General features: G+C 39.6%; 1 protein-coding gene across 2 annotated transcripts in view; it reads left to right on the top strand.

Moving 5' to 3' along the window:
* adamts7 (a disintegrin-like and metallopeptidase (reprolysin type) with thrombospondin type 1 motif, 7) overlaps window positions 1-25,652 on the top strand; it is a 79,058-nt gene that overhangs the window by 51,483 nt on the left and 1,923 nt on the right. For both annotated transcript variants that reach the window (XM_028574524.1, XM_028574531.1), the window contains 7 exons: window positions 2,806-2,932; window positions 5,077-5,290; window positions 6,257-7,777; window positions 8,238-8,390; window positions 9,476-9,649; window positions 10,633-10,779; window positions 11,458-11,620. In XM_028574524.1, the coding sequence (XP_028430325.1) occupies window positions 2,806-2,932; window positions 5,077-5,290; window positions 6,257-7,777; window positions 8,238-8,390; window positions 9,476-9,649; window positions 10,633-10,779; window positions 11,458-11,620 (2,499 nt within the window). The remainder of the gene's footprint in view (window positions 1-2,805; window positions 2,933-5,076; window positions 5,291-6,256; window positions 7,778-8,237; window positions 8,391-9,475; window positions 9,650-10,632; window positions 10,780-11,457; window positions 11,621-25,652) is intronic.

The raw sequence follows: 25,652 nt of genomic DNA, 5'->3' as shown, positions 1-25,652 counted from the left end.
CAGGTGTGAATGCGCCCTAAGAGAGAGAGAGAGAGAGAGAGAGAGCTGGTAAATCTTTTGCTCCTAGTTTTGAATGCATGTCCTAGAGTCCTCAGAAACAGACTTTGGGCCCTATCTTGTACCCAGCCCAATTGACTTTGTACACTGCCACATGTATCATTCCTATTTTGCACCCGACGCACAGCAGACTTTTCCCTCCACAGACGCACACTCCTGGGGGCGGTTCAGCGAAAAGAGGAGGCGTGTTCAGGTTCAAACGTTCCCTGGTGCTATTTTGCAGTTTCAGAAAAAATTCCTCCACAGACCAGGGAAAACCTGGTCTAAAGTCAGTGGCACTAGTCTAAAGTCAGTAGCGCGTTATTCAGATGCTATTTTAGGGGCGCATGCTTGGCCATAATATAGCGTTCGCACAACACGCATACACTTTGCTTCTCTCATCTACACCGATGCAGTAGTTCCCATTTTTGCAAACCATACATAATTACAAGGAAAAATATTACTGAAAATGCGCTTCAGGATAGGTCAGGAGGCACTTTAGAGTGCCGTCCTCAAAAAGTTGCAGCATTCTTTGTGGCTGGTTGTGTTTTACACAACATTTCCATGAATCATGGATGTGTTGATGACATAAATGAGGAAATATTAGAGGACTTAAGGAGACATAATGTTGAACTACGGCGGGATTGGACACTTGTCCGGGAGTGGCAATGCGCAATGCGCTCGTGGTGGAGCGGGTGGACGGAGATGGAGTGGGGGGGAGGAGGAAGGGGCACAACAGGTGCAGGTGGTGCGTTTGGAGGCCCACGCTCCATGGCTGCAGCAATCCTCTCCAGGCTTGAGGAGATGCGCCCGAGGGGCCGCAGCAACATCGCCACCCGGCCAAGACGGGCATTTATTACTTTGCCGCATCCCGGACAGCTCCCACTGGCGTGCGCCAGGCAAATCCACCGTCATAATAGCAATCCGCCATGGAACAAGTGCGCCTGCTTTTAAAGGGAATGTGAGATGACTCTGATTGGTTTATTGCACGTTATGCCCAAACCACACCGAGCTCCTTCAGACCAAAACATTTTAGATTTCTGTCGGTATATATATATATAATATATATATATATATATATATATATATATATATATATATATATATATATATATATATATATATTATTATTTATTTTAGATTGTCTGTATGTCAAACAATTAGAAGTTAGTTTGGTTTTATTCCAGAAGCCTTTAGACTTGTGAACAGCCACAGTACAAGAAATGGTCAGCTTACCTTCCAATAAGAAGGCGCGAACCTCCCAAGTCGCCTCTCCATCAGCTCTGCCGAATTTACACTGAATTGTATTGTATTGTATTTTACAAATATTAGTTGTGCTTTATGTGGTTGACATTGGCCGGTGGGATCTGGAAATCAGCTTGCCAGTCCCGTGCCGACTCTGCTAGCCTGGGCTCACTCGCCTGCTGGCTCAAGTTTTCAAATATTAACATCGGGATGGGGGAAAAACGTGATCTGGTTTATTGCCATTTCTTTAAACCAATCACAATCGTCACGGGCAGCGCAAAATAGCTTCGGGAAGGAACTTGTTTTGGTGGAACGTGTACGTTCAAAGGTTGTTCTATTCGTGCAACAGAAAACTCTATCTGGACAGATAGTCTAGCTAGCTGTCTGGATTTACCCTGCAGAGATCTGAGGAGCAGTTAACCATAGTCCTCATCGACCGGAGTTTAACATGTCAACACATAAAGCACAAGGGAAAGGTGGAGAGGATGAGCTCAAGCTAGCAAGACCATCTCTGCAGTCATCTCATGACCATGAGTCAGGATGGGGAAATCAACTAACCAATCTCCTGACTCTTCTAACCTGGCCAGTCAAAGTTTTTAAATGTAAACATCAGAGTTAACACAGAGGAAAATGGGAAGATGGCTGTTGGCCAAGACCTATGGCTATGATCCAGACTATGTGGACACAAGCAAGACCATCTCTGCGTCTATCTTCATCTCTAGAGAAAGAGATGGAGATAGACATCAGAATATCTACCACAGTGTGAGATCACAGAATATTATTTGTTCAAGTGGCTGTTGAATTTAGACAAATAGGTCACTCCTCAACATGGCTTAGAGTGTTTCCCTGCCTTATTTCCTTTGTTTTCTTTCTGTCTCCATCTGGCTTTCAATCTGACGTAGCTGTCTTGTCCTTTAAGAGGCACCTTTTTAAAGGTGTAAAATTAGGCTTGAGCAGAGGTGAGAGATGCCTCCTGCTCTCACGGGGTGGAAATACTAAGCTTGAGAGAGGTATCACAGGAGAAGATGAATCTGTCACAGCTTTAGAAGACAAATCCTTTCATGCTCAGCTTTGTGTAATGCTGTCTGAAACATGGATGTGACATTTTTCATTGTGGTAGATATTGAAATGTATTTCTGTCTATGGAAATCTTTTTTAGAGCAGGAAGGAAGAATATTGATTTGTTATGTTGTGCTTGTTTTAAATATGTACATTAAAGTGATACTAAATTAACAGAAATGTTCATTAAATGGACAACTTTTTAGTGCTGGTTTCATATTTCTGTGTTCCAGTTGTGTGGGTCCTGGGTTTTACAAAATAAAAAAAAATGCTGTGTTCTGTATTCAGTAGTGTTATTTCTGGTTGGCTCCTACAGCTTTTTAATCACCTACTGGTGGCCAGCCAGGTGCCCACTAGGTACAAAGCTGTTATTATTCTGACAAAGATGACGCTGGAAGTCATCTATGTTTTTGTATGTGTGGGCTCAGTCACAAAAGCTTCTCTCTCCTCTCACTGGTATCCCAGGTGTTCAAAGGCAGATTGTTCACTGTGTGGAAAAGACAACTGGGATTGTGGAGGAGCACTTCTGTGACCCTTTAACCCGGCCTGACGATAACCAAACCAGCTGTCACAAGGATCCCTGTCCAGCTATGTGAGTTTACCCTCCAGACGTTATTTACAAGCAGTGTTCACTGACCCAAACTCGGAGATAAAGGCACTTCTTTTTCAACCCTTGCAGGAGCAAACACTTATCCTTGTAGTGCGCATGGAAGCCTATATGGTTATCCAAGCTACCAAACCCACAGTTGCTGCTGGAATCACAGCTTAGTGTTTTTGAACAGTGGGAAAGATGCCATTGAAATCATGATTTAATAATTCTAACAGAACATTGTACAAAGAAACTGTTTCTTCAATAATGGTTGCATTCTTAAAAATGGGGAAAAAAAGTGTCCATGTTATAGCTGTTTTAATAAGAAAGATTACATATTTTGCGGTTTCTTTCACTTTGGGCTTCACATGAACAGTTTAACAACTCACCGGGCACCACCTTAATTGCTCCAAATGTAAGATACATGTACCTGTACAAGCAAGGCCAAGTGCCATTCTACTACTTTTATCATATCTTAAGACAGCCTTTCAAAATGTAAAAGTTTAATCTCCAAAAGGGGTTTGCTATTGCAGATTGCAAAACAAATAAAAAATCCTATAGCTGCACCTAAAAATGAGTTAAAGAGGCGTTTAGTATTCAGTGATGTTTAGCAGCCTCTGTCTGGAAATTGCAACATAAATGTACTGTAGTGAGATTTTCACAGTAGTAACAGTGAATAAAATGCTAAATAAAATGCAGATATCCGCCAGAAGCATGCAAATAACTATAATAATAAGATTCAATAGGCTTATATGATTGTAGTCTCTTTAATTGCACATTGCTCAGTGAATATTTTTGCACTAAAACATGAAATAGCTGTTATGTTTCCAGCTGAACCTAAACCTGCTCCAAAAGTATTTGCATTCTTGAGTCTTGTTGTGTCAAAGTGTTTTTTTTTTTAACCTGCTATAAGGAGCATTTTGTACTGAACCACAATAAGGAGCGCCTGAGGACAAGGGGGGCTCTATGGAAAATAAAACTTGTTATCTCCCCCCATCAAACATTTTTTTTTAAATTCCTCCAGAATTGAATACAAATTATGGTTATTATGTGTAATGACATGTTGGAAGACATGAGAGGTGACACAGCTGGCTAGAAACAGCTGCAGGTTGCTTTGCTGAGAATCACCACTCTTCACACTGTTTTCATCGCACATATTTTATTGCACCAAACCGTGGCTCGTTGACTTGTTGTACTATCAGTTTTGTTCAAATGGATCGGCAACCGGTTCCTTTGATACAGATGCTGTAGGTGCACCAAAATTCACCAACCTTGAGCCACTGTTCACTCTTTTAGTGGATATTACAATTAATGGTGAAAGTACAATATTTGTGTTGTTGAAAGTTCTTTGGATATGCGCAGGCATCAACATCAGTGAGAAAAAGTTATTTTAAGACTGATCAATCTTTATGTTCACAGCTTCTAAATGATGTGGAAAGGGGAACAAATTCCCCTGAAGTCTTTTTTTTTCCTCTGATCTTTACGGTTAAGATTTTTATGTAATCTGCAAACACCACACAGAATTTGAAACAATGCATGCACACATTGCTTTGTGCCTGTCATAAGAGAACAGTGGCAGTAATCAGATGCATTCCTGCTGTTAGAAGTCAGCAATTTCATGGGTAATTATTTGCTTGTTTGCCTAATATAACTTTGTGTGTACTGGCTTATAAATAGACACAGTTTTGCATTAAAACCAAGAACTGTATAGCTAATTAGCATTCGCTCATCACTTTAACTACACTTTCAGAGTAACCGGCAGTGTTTTCCTCAAAAATAAATGTCACACTTGCTGCCACCAAATATAACTTTTGATACTAACATTAAAAACTTTTAGCTTAAAAACTTTGAGCTTAGATAATGCCAACACACACAACCTGCATTTTTTACTCTGTCCCCTCCTACAAAGTAAGCATAGTACTTATGGTTGTTTTACTTTTTGCTTCTAACAGTGTAGTTAAAGTAGCTAAAATTGTGAGTTGGGGACTGAAAGTTTTGACAGGCAGAAATCTTACTATTGAAATATCGCAAAACTTGACACATTGCACTGCCATCTGAATCTTTGAGTCATCAAAATTTAAACCGCTGTAAAATATTGTCATTTTCTTTCACAAGTGTACCATTAACTTGTGTGTCTGTGCGTGTAGATGGTGGTTCGGGGAGTGGCAGAAATGCTCAGCAAGCTGTGGAAGCTCAGGTCTGACTAAAAGGTCAGTGCTCTGCATCCAGGCAATAAGTGCTGAGGAACAGAAAGCCCTGCAGCCCAGTGAATGTGAACACATACCCAAACCTGAGTCACTATCCTCCTGCAACGCACACATCCCCTGCCCTTCAGACTGGACAACAGGCAGCTGGTCAAAGGTGAGTCTGCGTTTTGAGTAGGAGGTTCCGGTTTGTCGGCAATTGTTCTGTTTGAAACGGAAATCAAAATGCAAATTGTTCTTCATTTTGCCAGAAATTCTTAGAACTACTTTCACATTTTCTGAAAAGGTCTTTCTGAGAAATATGTTGAATTATGTATTAACTAATCATGGCAAAAATAATTCATGCTCTTATCTTCTAGTTAAAGCTAAAGATTTGATTGCTCAGAGCCTGCATATTGTAGCGCCTCAGATCTTCAGGTTTGTGACCAGGGCCCCAACTCCACAGAGATCACCTTCTTTGTATTTTTTGTCATATTGATCTCTTTATTTCACAAATAGACACAACCTTTTAGAAATATTTAGAAATAAATTACTGAACTTTAAGATGCTTCCTGAAGCATGATTTACAGGCATATTAACAACCTTCTGTTTCCTTAGCTTTCTTTCTTTCTTTCATTTAAAATGAATAATGAAAATAACATAAACTATAAAAATACAATAAGTGCATTGCAACACACCAAAAGGACAAACAAAATCAATAAAGTATTACAAACAATGTTTATTATGTCCGAAAAAGGAGTGGAACAAAGCCGAAGCTTATTTTTCCCACCCCTCATTCTAATTATATAATTTAATTAGTGTTAAATGTGAACATGGTAACATGCTGAGATGATAAACTTGGTCAACATTATACCATGTTAGCATTGTCATTGTGAGCATGTTAGCATTCGCTGTACAACGTCACAGAGCTGCTTCTGTTGTTTCAGTGCTGGTTATATGACTTTGGTTGTGACCCCCAGGAGTCCCATAGTCTAGGGTAACTAAAGACCATCAGCCTTTTTCCTTCACCGCTGTTAGGATTAAGATTGACATGCTCAAGCCAAACGTTTTGTATTCAGTACATTTTAAAAGTATAAATTTGACCTAATCATGATCTGAAGTTGTGTCTTTTTCCTCCGTGCAGTGTTCGCTGACTTGTGGAAGCGGGGTACGTCACCGTAATGTAACCTGCTCCAGAAACACAGGCAGTGACTGTGAGCCTCAGAAGAAGGCCCTTGCTGTCACTACCTGCTACATCCAGGACTGTCCGCAAGTGGTGGATAATTTTGGAGGTGTTGACTGGTCTGGAAGTGGCTGGTCGAGCAAAGAAGTGCTCAATGAAATTAACTCCATACCTGAAGTCAAACCTCCTCCCAAATACAGCACCACCAGAGCCCAGCCGAGAAGTAATAATAATAATAACCTTAACAACATTGTCGAGGGAGATTTTCACTACCACAATAACATTGAAAATATCAATCACTCTTCGGAAAACAGTGTTCAAGTTGATGATTTTTACTACGACTATAATTTCATCAACTTCCATGAAGACTTGGCGGATGACTTTGAGAGTGATGGAAAAGATTTAGGGGACAGTCGCATATCCAATGCTTCACAGGAGGCCAAGCCAACCGGCAATGTGAAAGAAAATGCTGACATGGAAACTACCGGAGCTCCTTCGGCTACTTTAAACATTTCTACAATCTCAAATTCCACTGCCTACACTTTAAAAACGGAAGAGCAACAGAATACAAATCTGGACAAAATAAAGAACCGTGGGAATGCTGCGACGAAGGAGTCCACGCAAACGAATTCTGAAAACTTTGATGACTTCCTTTCTGAGGATTTTCTTCTGCCTGTGTCTACCACTCGCTCACCGCCATTGTCTACAACTCAGCACTCACAAACACTTAAAAAGGCACACAATGAGGATGTGTGGGGGCCTGAAACCATGCCAGAAACTACAACTCAGGTTAAGACTGAAATCCAACTGGACAAAAGTGCTTCAGTAATATCTCAAACAACCAGTCAATCAGCGATATTTCCAACTGCCTTCACATTGAAGGATCAGACTCATTTTTATACAGTAGATGCCACTAGTAATTCATGGGATACAGACCATGACCTCAGTACAACCTCACTTCCTGCCTCTGAGACACCCACTCCATTCCCCATTCCCTTTCTGCTAATCTCAGGTAACCAAGAGGCCTCAGATGACTCCACATCATTACCTGGAACAGACAACATACCTCCTACAAGCCTGGAGGGAGCCACTCAGCCTTCTTCAGCTGATTCCCTGCCAGCTACAGTGAAACATATACCGACAAAACCCGCCTTCACTGAAAAAACTGGAACAGATTCCACATCCTGGGTCCCATCGTCCGATTCAGTTGATTTTGACTACAATGAAATAGTCGTTCCCCCGATGGTGAGAAGCAGCAGTAACACTGATCCTGGTCCTTCATACCAGCTTCCAACAAACTCAACAACCACTCAACATCGCACAACACCAGTTCAGCACATGGAATCGCCGACACCTGTTGTGCCCATTTTACCGACAAATCCACCTATTCTTTGGCCACTTCCAGTGCCGACATCTGCCCCAACTTCAGCCTCCACACAGGAAAATACCGCTACCCACTGGGTCACCGGCAACTGGAGCGCTGTGAGTTTCACACAATCTGGTGTTGTACTTAAACTGTGGGATGAAGCACAGCTGTGTGTCATTAATATTTTTTTATATTATTATTATTAATTTTTTTTTTTATCTCTGTCTGCTTTTATAATGCAGACACAGCGTATAGTTTTGGTCCCTGCCCACATTTTGTTTCTTTGGAGACACTATTTGACCTAAAGTTAATGCAGCTAATGTCAATTGACGTAATACATTTTTACGGCACATTTGACTTTCGCTTCTGCTTCCTAGTGTACATAACATTTAAAGAATTTGCACTTATTTGCATTTTAGGAAAATTCTTAAAAGCCTGACCTGCAAAAATCTCAGAATACCAGATTTGCATTGCTATCAGTGAGGTTTCTTGTGCATGCTGGAGCTGTTTGTGCATCCAACCCTGAAATCATAAAGTGTAGGTAGTATTCTCATGTGTTACTACTTTTGTGGGCAGTGCTCCACCAGCTGTGGTCTGGGTGCCATCTGGAGGACTTTGGCCTGCAGTACTGGCTCTGACTCAGACTGTGATCCGGCCAAGAGGCCTGCGCCAGCTCAGCGATGTTATCTGCGCCCCTGCTCCACATGGAAAGTTGAGGAATGGAATAAGGTAAGACTTCTTGTTATATTACTGTACCAATGTTAAATATTTCTACACTGAATATGTTTTACATTTTGAGTATATGAAATGCAAAAAGTTAATTTTAAATTCCTATGATGACATTGATTTTTGAATTTATTTGCTAGCGCTGTGGTGAAAGGTTGGTTGGTCCAGACTGAAATGTCTCAACAAACTGTCAATGAATTGCTATTAAATTTGGCAGACAAGCGTGGTCCACAGAGGATAAATCCTAGTGACTTCAGTGATCCCACTTTAGTGAAGTTTATCTAGTGGCCCCATGAGGTTGACATTTGAAGTTTTGAGTAATTTGGAATCGACATTCATGTTTCCTCAGGATGAATTGTAATAACTTTAAATAAATCTTTGAAATGAAAAAAACGTGGAATGAATAACGTGGCATTTCCTCTAGTGCCACTCATAGACTGTATAAAATAGGGCGCCACCATCAGGAAAAAAAATTCACTTTGTCCAATACTTGGGTCTATGACCAAATACCTGCAAAGATGACATCCCCATCAGCTTCAGCTGTACTTTGTTTTTAGTGCTAATGAGCACATTTTAGCATGCTAGCAGGCTACACTAAGATTGTGAACAAAGTAAACATACCTGGTAAACATCAGCATGCTAAAATTATTATCTGATGTTCATTTAGCTCAAAGTATTGCTGTACAGCCTCATAGAAGCCCTAGCATGGGTGTAGACTTTTAGTAAATATTCAAAATAACTGAAAACGATGAGCTATAAATAAGATAAACTGTCCTGGACAGATGAGGTTGTGAGGTAGATAGAAGTGCTTTTAGTATAAAAGTTGTCCTGAAAGGATTTTCTAGTTATAAAGTAAGAGTTATTAGGCATTCAGGTCAGAGATTATCTTATGTAGTAAGTCAAAGGACAGAGTTTGGTCTTGAAGATATCCACCCATCACTTCAGCTGCGTTCATATCAGTGAAGCTTTTTGGATACGTGATGAAAGCCATTAAAGCCAGTTGCCTTTTAGACTCATTACTATTGGATACTTACAAGCCCCAGCTGCCCGTGCTGTTTGAATAAGAATCACGCCATGTCTTCTACCAGTGCTCCAAGAATTGTGAAGGCGGAATTAAATTACGAGAGGTCCAGTGTTTTGACTTGCGGGATAAAAGGCCCCTGCGACCTTTCCACTGCCGCGCCATGTTCTCCAGGCCACAAACCCAAATGACCTGTAACCTTCAGCCATGTCTCAACTGGTACACCTCCTCCTGGGGACAGGTGAGTAAGATGAAGTGAATTGAGAAAAATAAAGAAAAATGCAGTTTTCTGCTAGACTCAATTCCACTCAAAACATGCTCTGTGTATTTTCTAGTTAAATGGGGGCAGTAGTGATAACTTTCAGAACATTTCATTTTCATTTTGTTGCTGTTATATTACTGCACAAAGCAAAGCAAATGATACCGTTCAGTGTATTTCAATAGATTTTTAAATGCATTTCTTTCTTTTTTCTTGGTAGTTATTTGCTTCTATTCATTTCAGTGCAGAATAAAAATATACTTGCAAAGACGTGAAGGTAGTTTGAGATGAGTAACAAGACACTTTAAGCATTTTAGTTATTTTTATTATGTTATTGTTGAGTATTAATGGTGTGGGTTGATACCTTCAGGGTGGGCAGGTGGGAGGTTCTGAGATTTAAGCGGGAGCAACTGAGCAGCATTACATTCAGAAGCTATATTGTCAGAAAAGTAAACCCAACTGTTGATCATACTGTAGTTGTCATGAAAAGTGTAATATGAATTTGGTGACGTTTTGCAGATGCTGTTAAGCAGTCTTTGATTTCGTAGCTTAGTATTTTGACTCGCCAACAAGCGGGCTTTTAACCACGCAATAATTACGTAACAAAAAGGTCAAAATGGTAACAATTAATTATTATCTATTTGCGTCAAATCTCTGCAACTTGTTTTTATGTTGTACTGAAATAAACAAAACAACAATGGCTTCTGTGGAAGTTCAGAAAATGCATTTAAAAAAATGAAACCTGTTGTCTATGGTAGTGATATAAAGTATGCACAATTTGCAGTGCAATGGTAAGATACATACTGGTATGATCCTTTAATTGTGCACAGACTACAGTAAATAACACCCATAGAAACTTAATGCGTAGTTTCCACCACTACACAAGCTCAGCAATCAACTGAGTCAAGGCTGTATGCACCTAAATGTATAGATTACTTGTTCAGTGCTCTGTGCGTGTTGTTCAGTGCTCTGAGGTGTGTGGGGGAGGAGAGCAGCAGCGTATTGTCACCTGTCCAGAGGAGGATCGATGCGACAGGGATCTTCAACCCAGCAACATCCAATCATGCAATAGCCAGCCTTGTGCTCAGTGGCTTACTGGATCATGGGGAGAGGTACACACACGCACACACGCACACACACACACACACACACACACACACACACACGTATGTATGACTAAAAGATGTCATACTGTACATCAGAATAATGTCAATATATATTCCATATAATGTTCACATATGTTTCTTTTTCTAAACATCCTCTTCATTATTATTTGAAGATAGACTATGACCTCTACGGTCCTGGTAACTGAATGTGGTTGGGAAAAACAAAAAAAGGAGGAAGAGAAAAGAAGCAGGAGGAATTTCGTGGCACACTGAAAAACAATGATACAGCATCATGATGAACTTAATACTGTAGGTCATATCCTTGACATTTGACGGAGAGGCTGCTGATGATGAAGGAGATGAACAAAGACTGGTCAAAGGATTCAGGAGTGATCAGAGAAATAACGGAACATGTATTTGATGGGTCTAGAAGAGCCACAGATATGTGGCATAGCTGATTGGATAAAAGGCAATAAAGAAAACTGTGAAGTACACTCAGATAAGCAACAATTGATGAAAATCTAACCTGTCCAATCGTCAAGAGTAGCCCTGTTTTTACTGTTTTTACTAAAACTACATTTTATGGTAATTCATGACACAAAAGTAATTTTTGCAGTAAGAACCAATCCATTAAAATATGTTGTCTGTAAAACATTTTAACATTTTCCTAAACTTTCTCTGTAGTGCTCGGCTTCTTGCGGTGGCGGAGTGCAGCATCGACTCATCAAATGTGTGAACACAAAGTCTGACACACACAAAGAAGTGGATCAAGCTCAATGTGACCATGTGCTGCACCCTGAAAGCACCCAGAAATGTAACTTACAAGAGTGTGAGCGCGCCCCCTCTGGTGAGTAAATCAACATGGGGAACATGGTAAACTTTATACCTGCTCAACATTAGCATGCTAGCATTGTCATTGTGAGCATGATTGCAAGCTGACGTTAACATTTAGCTCAAAGCACCGCTGTGCCTATGTTCAGCCTCACAGAGCTGCCAGCATGGCGGTAGACTTTAATTATTAATTAGACACTATTATCTAACTCTAATTATTTGTGGATTGTTGTGGTATATTTTGACCCCACATGCAGCCATCAATTGTAAACAAGACCAGTTGTATCATGTTGTGTCAAACTAGACTTTTGACTTTATTGTCCCCAAGGGGAACATCTTTGTCACAAACCGTAGGCCACGTTATGGACATAGCACTCTTACAGAGAAACAAACAAAAAGTACAAACATAACCGAATGACGTGCAGATGAATAATACAAATTACACAGGCATGATGGCAGTGATTTATCTCTGTCTTTTGTTTAGGGTTAGGGTTACATAGAGTCCTTTGAATTTACGGATTGCTGACAGTCTTTGATGGCTCCTTTTTTGAATGTCCCTTGTGTGCTGGTCGAAAGTGAGTTTGTTGTCTAGTGTGAGTCCAAAGTATTTGAAGCTGTCAACCATTTCAACCGTTTCATTGTTGATGAAGATGGGGTGCTGGGGGGGAAACCTGAATGTGTACAGTATGGGCGTAAATGGGGTTTACCTGTGCGTGGTTCATCAATAGTTTGTTTTTACATGCTGAAGAGGGGCTCTGCCCAAAACATCTGTGCTTTGAATTACATAGACGTTATTGTACGTTGTAGTGTGCAGATCTTTCATTTCATTGTTTGTTATTACCAAACCACAGGAAATCGTCTGAGATCGGTGTTTGGATTTTCTTACTTCCTTCTGTCAGATCCATCAAATCCATGTTGTGAGAATGTTGTGAGTTTTGGCTTTGACTACGATACGAGAAAAGAGTATTGACCCACATGTCAAGTGATTGCTGAAGGACTTAGATTATTGAGCATCTGAAAATGCAATGCCTGACCGTCAATCTTCCCCACTGAGTAGGCAATCTCCCTCTCCTTCTTCTCGTCCATGTTCCCCTGAGACCGGCACTGAATGTTTTCTCCACGATACCGACCATCAAAACACACCAACTCCTTGTCTTCTTTTTTTCCCCCTACCACTATTATTATCGGTGACTCCATCACATGGGGCATACGGTTTTTTAATACAGTCACACACTGCTTTCCCAGGGTTGCAGACATTCTGATTAAACTTGTGGACCTGATACCCTCACTCCCAACCTCCATCCAACGTATTGTGGTCCATTGCAGGTCATGAAAGTCAACTTACAAAACAGGATTTTAACCTTGATGCGTTGAAGAGCACTGGAAAGTGTGTTTTTATTTCTGGTCCACTTCTGTCTGTTGGTCGCGGAGCGGGACGTTTTATCCAACTCCTCAGTCTTAGCACTTGGCTTCATTCTGCCTGCAGGCTCGGTTTTATTGACAATTTTAATTTGTTTTGGGAACGCCGTTCTCTTTTTAGCAGAGATGGAATTCATCCCAATAAACGGGGCAGCCAAATGCTCTACGGTAATCTTCAGCACGGGCTCCAGACTCAGACTTGTGACTTGACTGTTTACGTCTTGTGCACACGTGCACAAGCACATGCCCCAGTCACGCCCCTCTTCCTCTACAGCAGTAGAAGCATACGTTACCTTTGAGAGCTCCCCCTGCAGGCCCCCCTTGTCAGTTACTACCTACTCTCCCTAGTCACCTTCTATAAACACCTACCTCATGAGCTGTTCCAATCACGGAGCTTGTCTAATGTTAGAGCATGATTCGCTTAAGAACAAACCCTACACAAGTCAGGGAACTGGTCCTCAGTCTAACAGGGCAATCAATTTTTACCTCCATTATCATTTCCACAAGAATTACAAACATCCAAGGACATCATCGCTCCCCTGGCCGCAGAAGACGAGGAATCAACTATGGTAATCTCCGTTGCCTTGACTGTTCAAATGATTGAATAGGATCAGCGCAGGCTGTGGATACCATCCCTATCAAATTCCCATTTTTGAATGTGCAATCACTTTTGAACAAAACATTAATTTTAAATGACTTCTTTCTACGTGATCTAAAACTTTTTATTTGTCACAGAAACTTGCATGTTGGTGATCTAAGCCTTTTCACTGATTTCTCCTGATTGTGACTTTTTTAGCTCTCCCAGATTCACTGGCAGGGGTGGGGGTTTAGCAACAATCTTCAAAAATAACGCTATAAATGCCGTCAATTGCCAGTTGATAAGTACACTAGTTTTGAGGTGCAAGCATTTAAGGTTGATTTGTCCTGCCCACTGATTTGTGCACTGGTGTATAGATCCCCAAAGTACAATAAGGACTTCATCAGTGAATTTTCTGAGTTTCTATTCTAGATTGTGCCCAACTTGGATAAGATTTTAATACTTGGTGATTTTAATATCCATGTCTGTTGTCCATCAAAGACTGGATCTTGTTTTATCATTAGGTTTTCCTGTTTTAAATATTGAGCTTGATGTTGCTAGTCTATCTGACCATAAAGGTGTGATTTTTAATGCATCACATTCTAATCCATTACCTCAACCTTGCTTGCCAGATTGCTACATCCGAGCACTGAACTCTAAGCACTGCTAGGCAATTTTCTGATGCTTTCATAGCTTGTCCTTTTGCTAGCCCTACAGAGATAACCTCCGCCTGTCTTTCTACAGATGAGCTAGTTACTCGGTTTAATACCACAGTCACAGATGTTTTGATATTATAATAATAATAATAATAATAATAATACATTTTATTTATATAGTGCTTTATATGGTACTCAAATACACTTTACAGTAAAACCAGAACATATAGCACATTAAAAACAGATAAGCAATAAAACCAACACATAAAACAAGCATATTAAAAGCAATTAAAAACAATAAAGCCCAGTAACTATCAGGTGAGAAATGTAAGACTATTGTATGTGGAAAGCTAATCTGAAGAGGTGTGTTTTGATTATTGTTTTGAATGTGTCCCGGTCAGTACAGTCACGGATGTGTATGGGTAGGGAGTTCCAGAGGGAGGGGACTGCAATGGTGAAAGCTCTGTCACCCCAGGTATGGTGCTTGGTCCTGAGTGGTGGGGAGAGGAGGGGTTTGCGTCAGAGGAGCGGAGGTTACGGGGGGATAGAGGAGGTTGTTGCAGTAGTCAATTCTGGAAGTGATGAAGGCGTGAATCAAAGTTTCGGCAGCAGAGAAGGTGAGTGATGGGCGGAGACAGGCAATGTTTTTAAGGTGAAAGAAGGAGGAGGAAGTTGGTTTGCATTCAGGTTTGAATATCTGGGAGGCAGTTGCTCAGAGTGGAGGATGTAGCTGTGGTAATGGATTTGGTAGAGATATAGATCTGGACATCATCGGCGTAGCAGTGGAAGTGAAGACCATGTTTGCGTATGGTATTTCCGAGTGGCAGGATATAAAGGATGAAAAGGAGAGGACCAAGCACCGAACCTTGGGGGACGCCTGGTGACAGAGGAGCGACGGAGGAGGTGCAGTTGTTGATCATGCCTTCTCCGTTGTGGCCCCGAGACTCAGGAACAAACTTCCTATTCATATTAGGTCCTCCTCTACTGCCGAGATCTTTAAGTCTCGTCTTAAAACACATTTTTATTCTTTGGCGTATGATTTAGTTTAGGGACATTTGTATAGAAGTGTGTTGTTTGTATGATGTTCATTGTGTCTATTTTTATAGTCTTCCTTTGTTTTTATAACATAACATTGTACAGCACTTTGTTCAGCCTAGGTTGGTTTTAATGTGCTCTCTAAATAAATTGACTTGACTTGACGTTAATGGGGATATTAAGTTAAATATCAAACTAGAGCAATTACCAAGGCCCTTAACTTTAATAAAGGTTGGGATTCTTCCCCCATGTGTGCGCGCGCCGGAGCTCCGCTCTCGGTCATATGCAGAGAGAACAGACAACAATTTCCACGTTTAATCTGTAAAAAAAAAAAAAGGGGGCAAATTTACTGGTCGCACATGCGACTGGATGTAAAATTCATTTGCACACTTACAAATTTTGGTTGCAGTCTGGAGCCTTGTATTTCTACTCTAGACCAGCTATTCAATGATGAAGGTATATTAAGTTTTGAAGACCTGAGAGCTAGCTTTGAGGTCCCTAGGACATCCTTCTTCCTTTATCTTCACTTAAGATCAGCCCTAAAATGTTATGGAGTATCATGGGGGAACAGTCTTGAGATGCACCCAATCATTAAATGGCTTGTTGATTCTCCGGTGAGAGGACTAGTGTCCAGGATTTATGCTAAACTGATGCAAGGATCTGTAGGAGAACCCCCAATAGTAAAGAAATGGGAGCAAGAGCTGAGCCCGAGGGGAACATAATTAATTGGGACAGTTTGGGAAAACATTTCCCACTGTTCCAAGAACCCAAATCAACAGCAGATCCACTTCAACATATGCCATAGGACATATTGGACCCCTCATAGGTCTCTAAAGCCATTCCTACTCCCTATTGCACGTTCTGCCAACCTGAACAAACTGGAACTTTCCTGCACATGGTCTGGGAGTGCATGGGAGACAGGTGCATGAGTTTTGGATTAAAACAACATCAATAATATCTGATGTGATAAGATGTTGACTTCCTACTGACCCGATTGTTTTGTTACTTAATGATGACTCTAAATTACACCTACTTGAGAGACAGAAGAAAATTTGGCTAGCCGGATCAACCGCAACCAAGAAAATGATAGCTCAGCGCTGGCTGTTTTTGTTTATATGTTTTTATAAACCGAGGGTAGGGGATGGGAGAGGGTTGTTGTTCTTGTTCAATTGTGTTTGTCTGTTCTTTATTTTATTTTAAATATAAAAACAGTAAAAAATTGATCATAAAAAAAAATTTCAACAAAATAGACATAAGGAACACACAGAATGTACAAAATACACAGAGGTGAATAAACATTACAGCCTCAATTTCTGACTGATTTCCTGATTGTAGTCACAAGGAAGCAGTGGTAAGAAAGAAAGAGAAAATGTTTTAAATTACAAATTTAAACTTTGTGAAAATGTATCAAGAAGGTACCCCTAATGGTTTATGTATACAATACATTTATTTCAGTGGTATTCTATATTAAACTTTCTGGCCCCAGCCCTTTTTGACCATACATACGTATATATAAAGCAGTACACTTTGCCATTCATCAACAGCAGCACTGATATCACTGGGAAACCACCAGCTCTTCCTCTATTGATGTCACATCACAAGACCAGTGGAAAGGCTGACTACAGTAGCATCAAAGGTCTTCTTTGTTTACCAGGCAGTGTAAAAAAAGGGAGAGAAAATATTTCCAACTGAAATAGAGTAGAAGAAGACATTTGCAATGAAAAGCAACTATTCACAACAGAAACATTATAGGCTGCAAGTCTTCTTTTGCTTGAAACACATCATTCATGTCTTGACATTCCTATCTTGTGCTTTTCTGTCACACTACTCCAAAACCTTTTTACCAAAGTTGATATCTGACTTTAATGTGCATGTGTCTTAAAGAGCATGTGTCTTTAAAGAAGATGACTTGGAAAGGGCTCCCATGTTTACACTAGAGGTGTATTCTTTGCTCAGTTAGACATTATTTGAAGGCACATGCATGTCTGCAGAGAAGAAGCGGGTTACAGCAGCTTCTTTTGTTCAGTTTTTCAGCAGAAATGGTCCGCACAGCTTCACCTGTTGAACATGAAACTCTTGATGCAGATTGTAACATATATTGGAGCTTATATTTAACTTCATCGCCTTGGTGAAATAAATAAATGACAATAATAGCCAAAGAATATTGATTACTTTTGCAGCTCCTTTTATATTTGGCCTTCTACAACATTTGCAACTTTTTCATTAAATTTTCCAATGTAGGTCACAGCAGTTCAATGGTATTTCTGTTTCATATCGGACATGAAATGAATTTGAGGTGTATGATAACATGGCATCAACAGCTGGCCTATTAGCACTGTCACTGTGTGACCCTCCATCTCATTTAATAATTGTTTATGTGTTTTGCCCAACAAGGCACTCAAAAGTTTTTTTTCATTTTGAAATAGTATATTCCACATGTCAAATATCTGACATCACATGCGTGTCCATTAGGGTTTAATATTTTTCCCGAAAATGAGATGAATCAGATCCCGGGAAATAGACAGCCCATATTCCGGGAATCCCGGGAAATGGCTGTGTTTGTTTGGTTTGTTTTTAGCCCAAGTAATGTATCAATATCATTCAAATATGCATTCCCAAACTGACATTTTTTATATTATTTGTATCATTTTTAGCACTAAAGAACACAGTTTGCAATGATCAATTCTGCTGCGTGATCAAGTGAGCTGCGTGCTGCAGCATGACATCTGCTGCAGCGCTAATTATGAAATGCCAGGTGGAATGTCTGGGACTTGTCTTCTGAAAATCTAGGCAACCCTTATATAATCAATGTTTTATAGAAATCTATTATTAAAAACTAACGAAATATGGTTAAGTAAACCACTGAATGATTCTTAAACCATTACGTTATCGAAATCCATTCTGTGGCTGTTGAGGATGTGTAAACGGCTGCAAACGGGAATAATCACTCGAAGTTAACCAAATATTTCTTTATTAGGGCAGGGCCAAACAAAATTAAAGAAAATGATCCTCAGAAATGTACAATTGTGTGCAGTGTGCACTGCAAAAAGACAGGCCTATCTTTAATGAATTAATGTATTGAGCCTGTGTAATGATTTAGGGAGCCTGTATTACCGTAGCTACCGTCGCCTGCATCAACGTTACCGTATGAGAACAATAGACACCCACTCCTTGCCTATTTTTTTATTTCCCGTTTCCCGTCATAACCTTTCCCAGGAAACGGGAAATGGTTTTGATCAGATTTTATTATTAGGATTAAACCCTAGTGTCCATGTACAAATTCATGTGTGCTTTAACTGGTGAGATTTTTACACAAATCCCATTCATTAAGAAGACAAAGAAACCAGTGGACTGAATCCAACGGGCTGAATTTAGTTAAAACAATGATGTGCATCAGAAAATTATATCTACCGGACATTGAAAATAAAATGGATTTCAGAGAATGTAAGGTTGACTAATGCCTCCTCGTCAGGGTGTTTCGCTGCTGATTAGGTGAAAAAAAAAAAGATGTTCCCTGGCATATGACCTGTTGCTTCCCACTAAAGCTTTTAACACGTCTAGATGAAAGACATATTCAACAATCAGCACTGGTTTTTTTTGTTTTCTTTACTAAATATGAAATGGTATCTGTGCCATAGAACATCAGAATATAATAAGAGAACCTCAAATGTCTCACCGCCAACATTAAGAAAGGTAAAACCTCTTCTCACAGAAATGTTAAAGGTTTAGTTGACATGACAATCCTCAATTATCAGCTGGCTTACACTTTCTTGCATTCCCAGTTATTTAATATGATTGATTTGTTGAGTTTTGGTCAGAAAAGCGAGCACATTACTGGAAAACTCGAAAAAGCTTCAATTTGTGTCAAAGTAAAGGGGGCATGGTGAACACCTACTCATTATTCTCAGAGGAAAAGTTACTACACAACACATACAGTATGTGTTGTAGAGTCCATGATTTACTTTGCTCACTACAATTCTGCCCATGTAATCACTTTTAAATATAATTGAGACATTATGTGAGTTAAATTGATATATTTATAGAAATGCAAGCAATATACAATGGCATTCATTAAATTGGCAAATATAGAAAATGTCAAATAAATAAGGAATGTATTTACAAAAATATATTTGGCTACAGAAAATACAATATTTACACTATCCAAAGTACAAGTATAATGAAATTATATATTTTGCTGCAATGTGACCCATCTTTCATCAGGATACATTACTGCCTTAAGTAAAGAATTATACCACAGTTAGATCTGACCTTGCATTGTGTACCTCTTCCGAAAGTACTTGCTCCTTATATGATCATTCTCTAGTACTTTCTCAAAAACACAAAAAAGTCATTTGCAAAGGCACCATTATTTTACTTTATGCACCTTTTGGCAGTTGTGAGCGTTGTTTCTGGACGATTTCACCTTGATATACTGTGGCTTGGATTGGACCTCACTTTGGACAAAAGTGTCTGCCAAATAAAAAAATGTGTTTGGCACACATTTAAATTAGGGTCTCTTTCTTCTGATACCACAGCATTTCTGTTGAATCCCTTTAACTCATTCCAGATCAGAGCTTTAGGAATTCAGAGCCATTGTGATGCTGCATTGGACCGAGAGCGATCACGACTGTAATTAGACGCAGATCAGAAACATTTCTGCGGAGTTACTCAATCAGAGACGTGACATGATGGAAATATGAAGTGACGGGGCAGAAGCTCATTTTATCCATCATATATACATATACATACTTGTGTATATCTATATCATAATGTGTTATCTAAACTTTCTCAACTACACTTTTAGTTACTACACATTTTACATGGACAATGATCAGGAAGGAAGGCTTGGGCAACATTCATCCTACATTAATAAAAGCCTGGCCACGATGTGTCAATATACTATACTACTATACTATACTATATATATTGACCAACACGATATGTTGATTCGATGGCCAAGAATATAACTGCTCAGTGTCGTCTACTCATGCCTTTGTCAGAGCCTGTACGGCAAAAGCTGCTCCAAGTAGCCTCGCATCGTGGACTGTAAGCTGCACTCAGAAGCTGTGACTCTCATCAGTTTAATGTGAAACCAGTGCAGTAACACAATACATGTGTAAGGCCACGTGTACAGCTGTGTGAGCCCAAGACAGATTTCCATTTATCTGTGCCTGTCCGACAAAACATCTGGTCTGCAGGTCATTAATATCCCACTAGGAAGCAGTGGTTGATTTTCTTAGCAGTAGGGGATAATATGAAGTCCATGTGAGTCCATCCTTCACAAGGACTGCACATGTGCTTTTGGAGCATGGATAGGCCTATATTTACTAGAAAAAAAAAAAAAAAAAAAACGGTATGACATATTGAGCCATTAGTGACATTTTCTCCATATATATGTATCAAACTGAAGCTCTTTTCAGTGCTCACTCTGCGATACGGTACTGTACTTCCCCCTACAACCTAAACTGCAGCGTACAGTCACTAAACCCTCTGATCCTGAGCTCTGACCACTGAAGAAATGTACATGTGTTCAAAATGAGTTCATTTCAGCTGCTTTCTGCCTGCAGGTGTGTGCACCTGACAAGATAAGTGCCCTTTTTTGCAGAATTTTTTTTTCTATTGCTTTTTCTAATTTTATGTTTGGCCCATGGCATCAATTCTCAATCAAAAGCGTGTTGCAATGCCCGACAACTGCATTTGAGTTCTGCGAGGCCGCACAAGCACCTGCCCCTCTCTCTTCCACCTCCCTTGTTACAGCCAGCACAATTAATGCAGGCAAATCGAGCCTCCGCTTCGCCCTGACCTGCATGGGCATAATTTATTGTAGGGACGGTGGGGATATGTCCCTACCACTTTTCTGATACTTAAAATTGTCCTATGCACTAATTTGATATTCATTGTGCGCCTCCAGTTATATATTTATAATGAAAACAAGTTAAAAGTTTGGACTGCAGTGTGATAGGCAGATATGTGGGATATGTTTTAAATGTGCACAACGTTTTGAACATAAGCAGAAAACTGAAACACATCTGAGCTATTACAGTCCAGGGGTTTATAAATTAATAAAACTAACGAATGTGTCGTTAATGTGAACAGATGCCACATGCACTTTAAAGAGGTCACTTCCCAAAACAAAAGACACAAAAGAGGACGGAAGAGTAAATCATTCCTACATGTGTGTTGACTCAGCAGGGACAACATAAATATTTGAAAAGCAATACAGAATGCCTGAGAGCTAATAGCATTATATTCCATTGTGGTTTTATATTTTGAATTGTCACCTGTGTTTTCCTTTACATTAATTAAGACATTTCCACCATAAATTGATGCAGATTTCATCAGAATGAAGTGCTTAATCTTTGTTTTCATTATTTTATTGTTTGCAGACAGTGTTGAATGGTAATAGATCTGTGTAGAATACCAAATATTGCTAGGTAAATAAGATGTGACTGGGTGCTGGTTAGTTCCTAGTTTAGACTTGGTCTTGGCAGAGGTCTTTGTCTTGACCCAAACCCCCACTGAGTTCTGTCTCATGTTGGACTAGACAAATGTTCTTGATTACAGCTCTGCCTTGTCCCTAACAGTGAGGTCTTCTTAATCCGATCTCAACGTGTTGCATTATGCATACATATCAGAAACTCACAAAGGATGTCCTTGAAGCTAAACCACTAGCTCTACTAGAAAATGTAAGCGTGTATGAGCCTTTTTTCTGTTACCTTCAGGGCTGCATTCAGGGTTACATTTGGGAACATTGTGGCATAAGTGATCTATGATTCATGGCGCCTCTTTGTATGCAAGCTGAGAGTAATGTTTAACATACAGTCTATGATCTGTAGGGCAGGGTACCGAACGTCGATACTTTTATGGTATCGAAAAAAATACTCCGATATGATATTAATGGCGAGCCGAAAGCGGTTGCGGTGCTGTTGACGTTACACTTCCTCTTACAAGCAGCCACAACGGTGGTTTCTCTGCCCTGATGACTGACTGACAGGCTGAGCTTGCAAGGCAAGGCACTTTTATTAATGTTACTCTGAGTGAGCAGTTTTACCAGAATTTTTTAATTTTGATAACTGTTTTGATTAAAAATTAAGGTGGAAAATAAAAGCTTTGTGTTTAATGTATTTTTGTTGATATTGAATTGGATTTTAAAACATATGGTATCGAAAAAAGTATCGTTAGGAATCGGTATCGAAACTGAGGTATCGAAATTGGCACCGGATCGAAAGATTCTGAACGATACCCAGCCCTAATGATCTGGTGCCTTGAAAAAGCCTATGGGAGAGTAGAAGAAGGTCAAGTGGATGAATGACCTGTATTCAGTCTGAAGATCTCCCTGCAGACACAGATTCCCACAGCACTGAGTTAACGTCGGGAGCTAATGAGCTTCATTGTTGTTGTTGTTTTTTTGTATAGGTGTATAGAGGTAAATCATCATTGAGCTTATGGATTTGTTTTAGAATTCATATCAAAATTCTCTGTTTGTAATGTTTCTAAGCTCTTAAATCTTAGCTGGGGCTTATTTCTTTAAAACACTGAAAAAAATACATGTCCATACTGTATATGGCAACAAACACCAGGCCTTAATTTGGGCATATTAAAAGAAAAATGTAAACTATCCAGGTAGCGTATTTATACATTTAGAATTGAATTTAGCTCTCTGGTGAGACGTGGCTTTACAGAGTTACAGCTCATAGTTTGGTTGTCCGGCAACTTTACTATTTTGTTTAGTCTCACCGCTCTCATAGCATTGTTCTGGGCCGCAGCAGGCAGCTGCTTTGAATGAGAAAGTTCTAAAAACCCGCTGTACACTACTTGCTCAGGAGTTGGTAGAGACCAAAAACAGAGCTAAAAGAGAGTGAATATTGGACTTACAGAAACATGACTCCAAATGAATAATTGCTCTGTAGCTGCTGGATGTGCAATAAATGAACTGTTTCCCAAGAAGTTTCCCATATCAACTTATATGGGTCAATGTTCACAACTTGTTATATTATTATATATTTATGTTTATCAGTAAGTGGCAGACCACAATAAGTTTATGATTGACAGTTCAGCCGCACTACTGTTGTCGTGAAGTGACGGTTCAATAAACACCTCTACCTATCCTGTCTTTTGTACCTAAAATTGAAGATGAAGACATAAAGGTGGCGCTTTTTATATACACTGCTTAACCTAGAGATGGTGTCTTTTGTGCTTATGCAGCGTTCAATGTTGGTTATTTCCATTCCCTATGTACTGAAGATCATTCAGCAGCCCTTCACTATGTTCTTTATTCAGCTTATTTGTTCCCTGGCTCGCCCTTTCATTATGCTGTAATCAACCTTCCATGACCCTTGGACCATAAGATGTTTTTTTTTGTAGAAAACAAATGCAAAACCACATCTACTGATTATACTGATGCATAGGGTGTGGGGCTGAAGAGGGGCTCCCCGTTTACAGGTTTTCCTTCTCACTCAAATCAATGTTGTTGATGACTGCAAAGTTCCACTGCCGCCTTTTGTTGCTTACTGCTCTATATAGGGCATGTTGGTGAGTGGGTCAAAGATCGCAAATGGGGGTGTATAGAAAACAGGAAATACTGTGTATTAAGTTGCAGCTGTGGCCTTCGTACCCCATTGATGTCATGGAGTTTCTCTGATCTGGGTGACATTGGAAATTCTGCACTCTGGAGTTTTGAGAATTGCTTTACACAAGAGGGTTCATTAGTACAGTGTGCATAAGCCATGTTGGAGGGTGCAACCATGGGTGCAAGCTTGTTGCTGAGCATGGCAATTCAGAGTGCTTCCTTAGACCCCCAAAATCTCAATGTAGATCCAGGTCTTAACCGTTTTTGGTTTAACTCCGTTAAACCAAAATAAGTTTTTGGTCCAAAATTCATATTTTTGGATTGAAATTATGATGCATTGTCTTGGTATGATTTCTAATCGTTTTGAGGATACCCTGACTTTGCTTCTAGCGCCACCATGACACTTCACTTTTCCATTTGTCCAACACTTTGGTTCTTGAAAAGATAATGTTAGTTCTTCATGAAATGTGTGAATGATCATGGGGCTCAGAGGACGGTAATGCTTTTGATGACCCTCTGACCGTTCCTCAGGTCACATTGTCAATCAAGGCTGCGATATCTCAGTGATATTGGACAAATGAAGATTTAAATTTAGGTGACAGCTCGTCGCATATAATCTAATATATAATACCAAGACTGTTGTGTTGACCATTTTCCTAGACACAGAAAAATCTGTAGGTCACTACTACTAGTGTCAGTCTTTTTGTGGTCTGTTTTATAAGTATTTCTGCTTTATTATAAAACAACATATTGCAAAAGTGAGAGAAGGATGATGTGCAACAGATATTCTTAACGGCCAAGAAGTGCCATTACTTCTTAATTTATGTATTGCATTGGTTTACCACATCTTAAAAGGTGCATTACTTTTGTATCAGATGTGTGAACAAGATAAGTCATTTTTCAGTTGATTTAGAGTCATATCAGAACAATTGTAGAACTTAAAACCTGATTAAAGCTAAGGAAAGCATATTTACAATGGGATCTACTGTAGATGATACTGAGTTGTTTGTTTTCTTTGCCCACCATAACACTTTTCTTTTTGGTATCTCTTCTAAAACGGCCCTCTGCTCTCCACAGTCACCCACAGCTTTGGTATTTTCTTTACTTAAAACATCAGAATCTGAAACAGTGAGTGTCTGATAACGTGTGACAGCCCACGCTCAAATGGCTGTCTGGACTGGTTTTTCAATTTCATGCTTCTGCTGTAACTGCTGTGTGCTATGGTTGACGGATACAAACCTGTGTACCCAAACGTACACTTTTATTTTTATTTTTTTTTGGTAATCATAGTGCAGTAGGTTGCTCTCTGCTCTGACAAAGCAAATGTTTTGAGTTGAGTTGTCTTGTTTTATGGTCCATTGGATGTACTGTATTTGTGGGAAAGCTGAGCCTTTTCAAATAATATCAGATTAGACACTGTAAGCTCTTTCTTTGTAATTGTTTCACATGCAGTGTCCTGTTTCAAGGTGTCAGGATTTATTTTTATCCACTTGTGTTGTCAGTTTTTTTTTTTTTTTTTTTTTTTTAAATGCACAAAACCGCAATCTCCATCTCTGTACCAGCACCTCATGTTTAGTTTAATTCTTTTTTTCGGTCATCTGTAACTCACAATAGTCAAACATTCATAGCGACAAGAAACAAACAATACCGAAAAGGTGTATGCTGAAGCCGGAGCTTATTACACCTACACTTTTTACATTAAAAGTATATTTTTCCATACAAAAATTAAAGTTACATAAACTAAGTATAGACTATATACCCCAGTACAACAAAAGAAGTCCAATACATTTTG

The sequence above is a fragment of the Perca flavescens genome, chromosome 1 (assembly GCF_004354835.1).
Source record: "Perca flavescens isolate YP-PL-M2 chromosome 1, PFLA_1.0, whole genome shotgun sequence".
Classification (NCBI taxonomy): Eukaryota; Metazoa; Chordata; class Actinopteri; order Perciformes; family Percidae; genus Perca; species Perca flavescens.
Note: the sequence above shows the minus strand (reverse complement) of the source record. Positions and strands in the feature narration are given on the sequence as shown.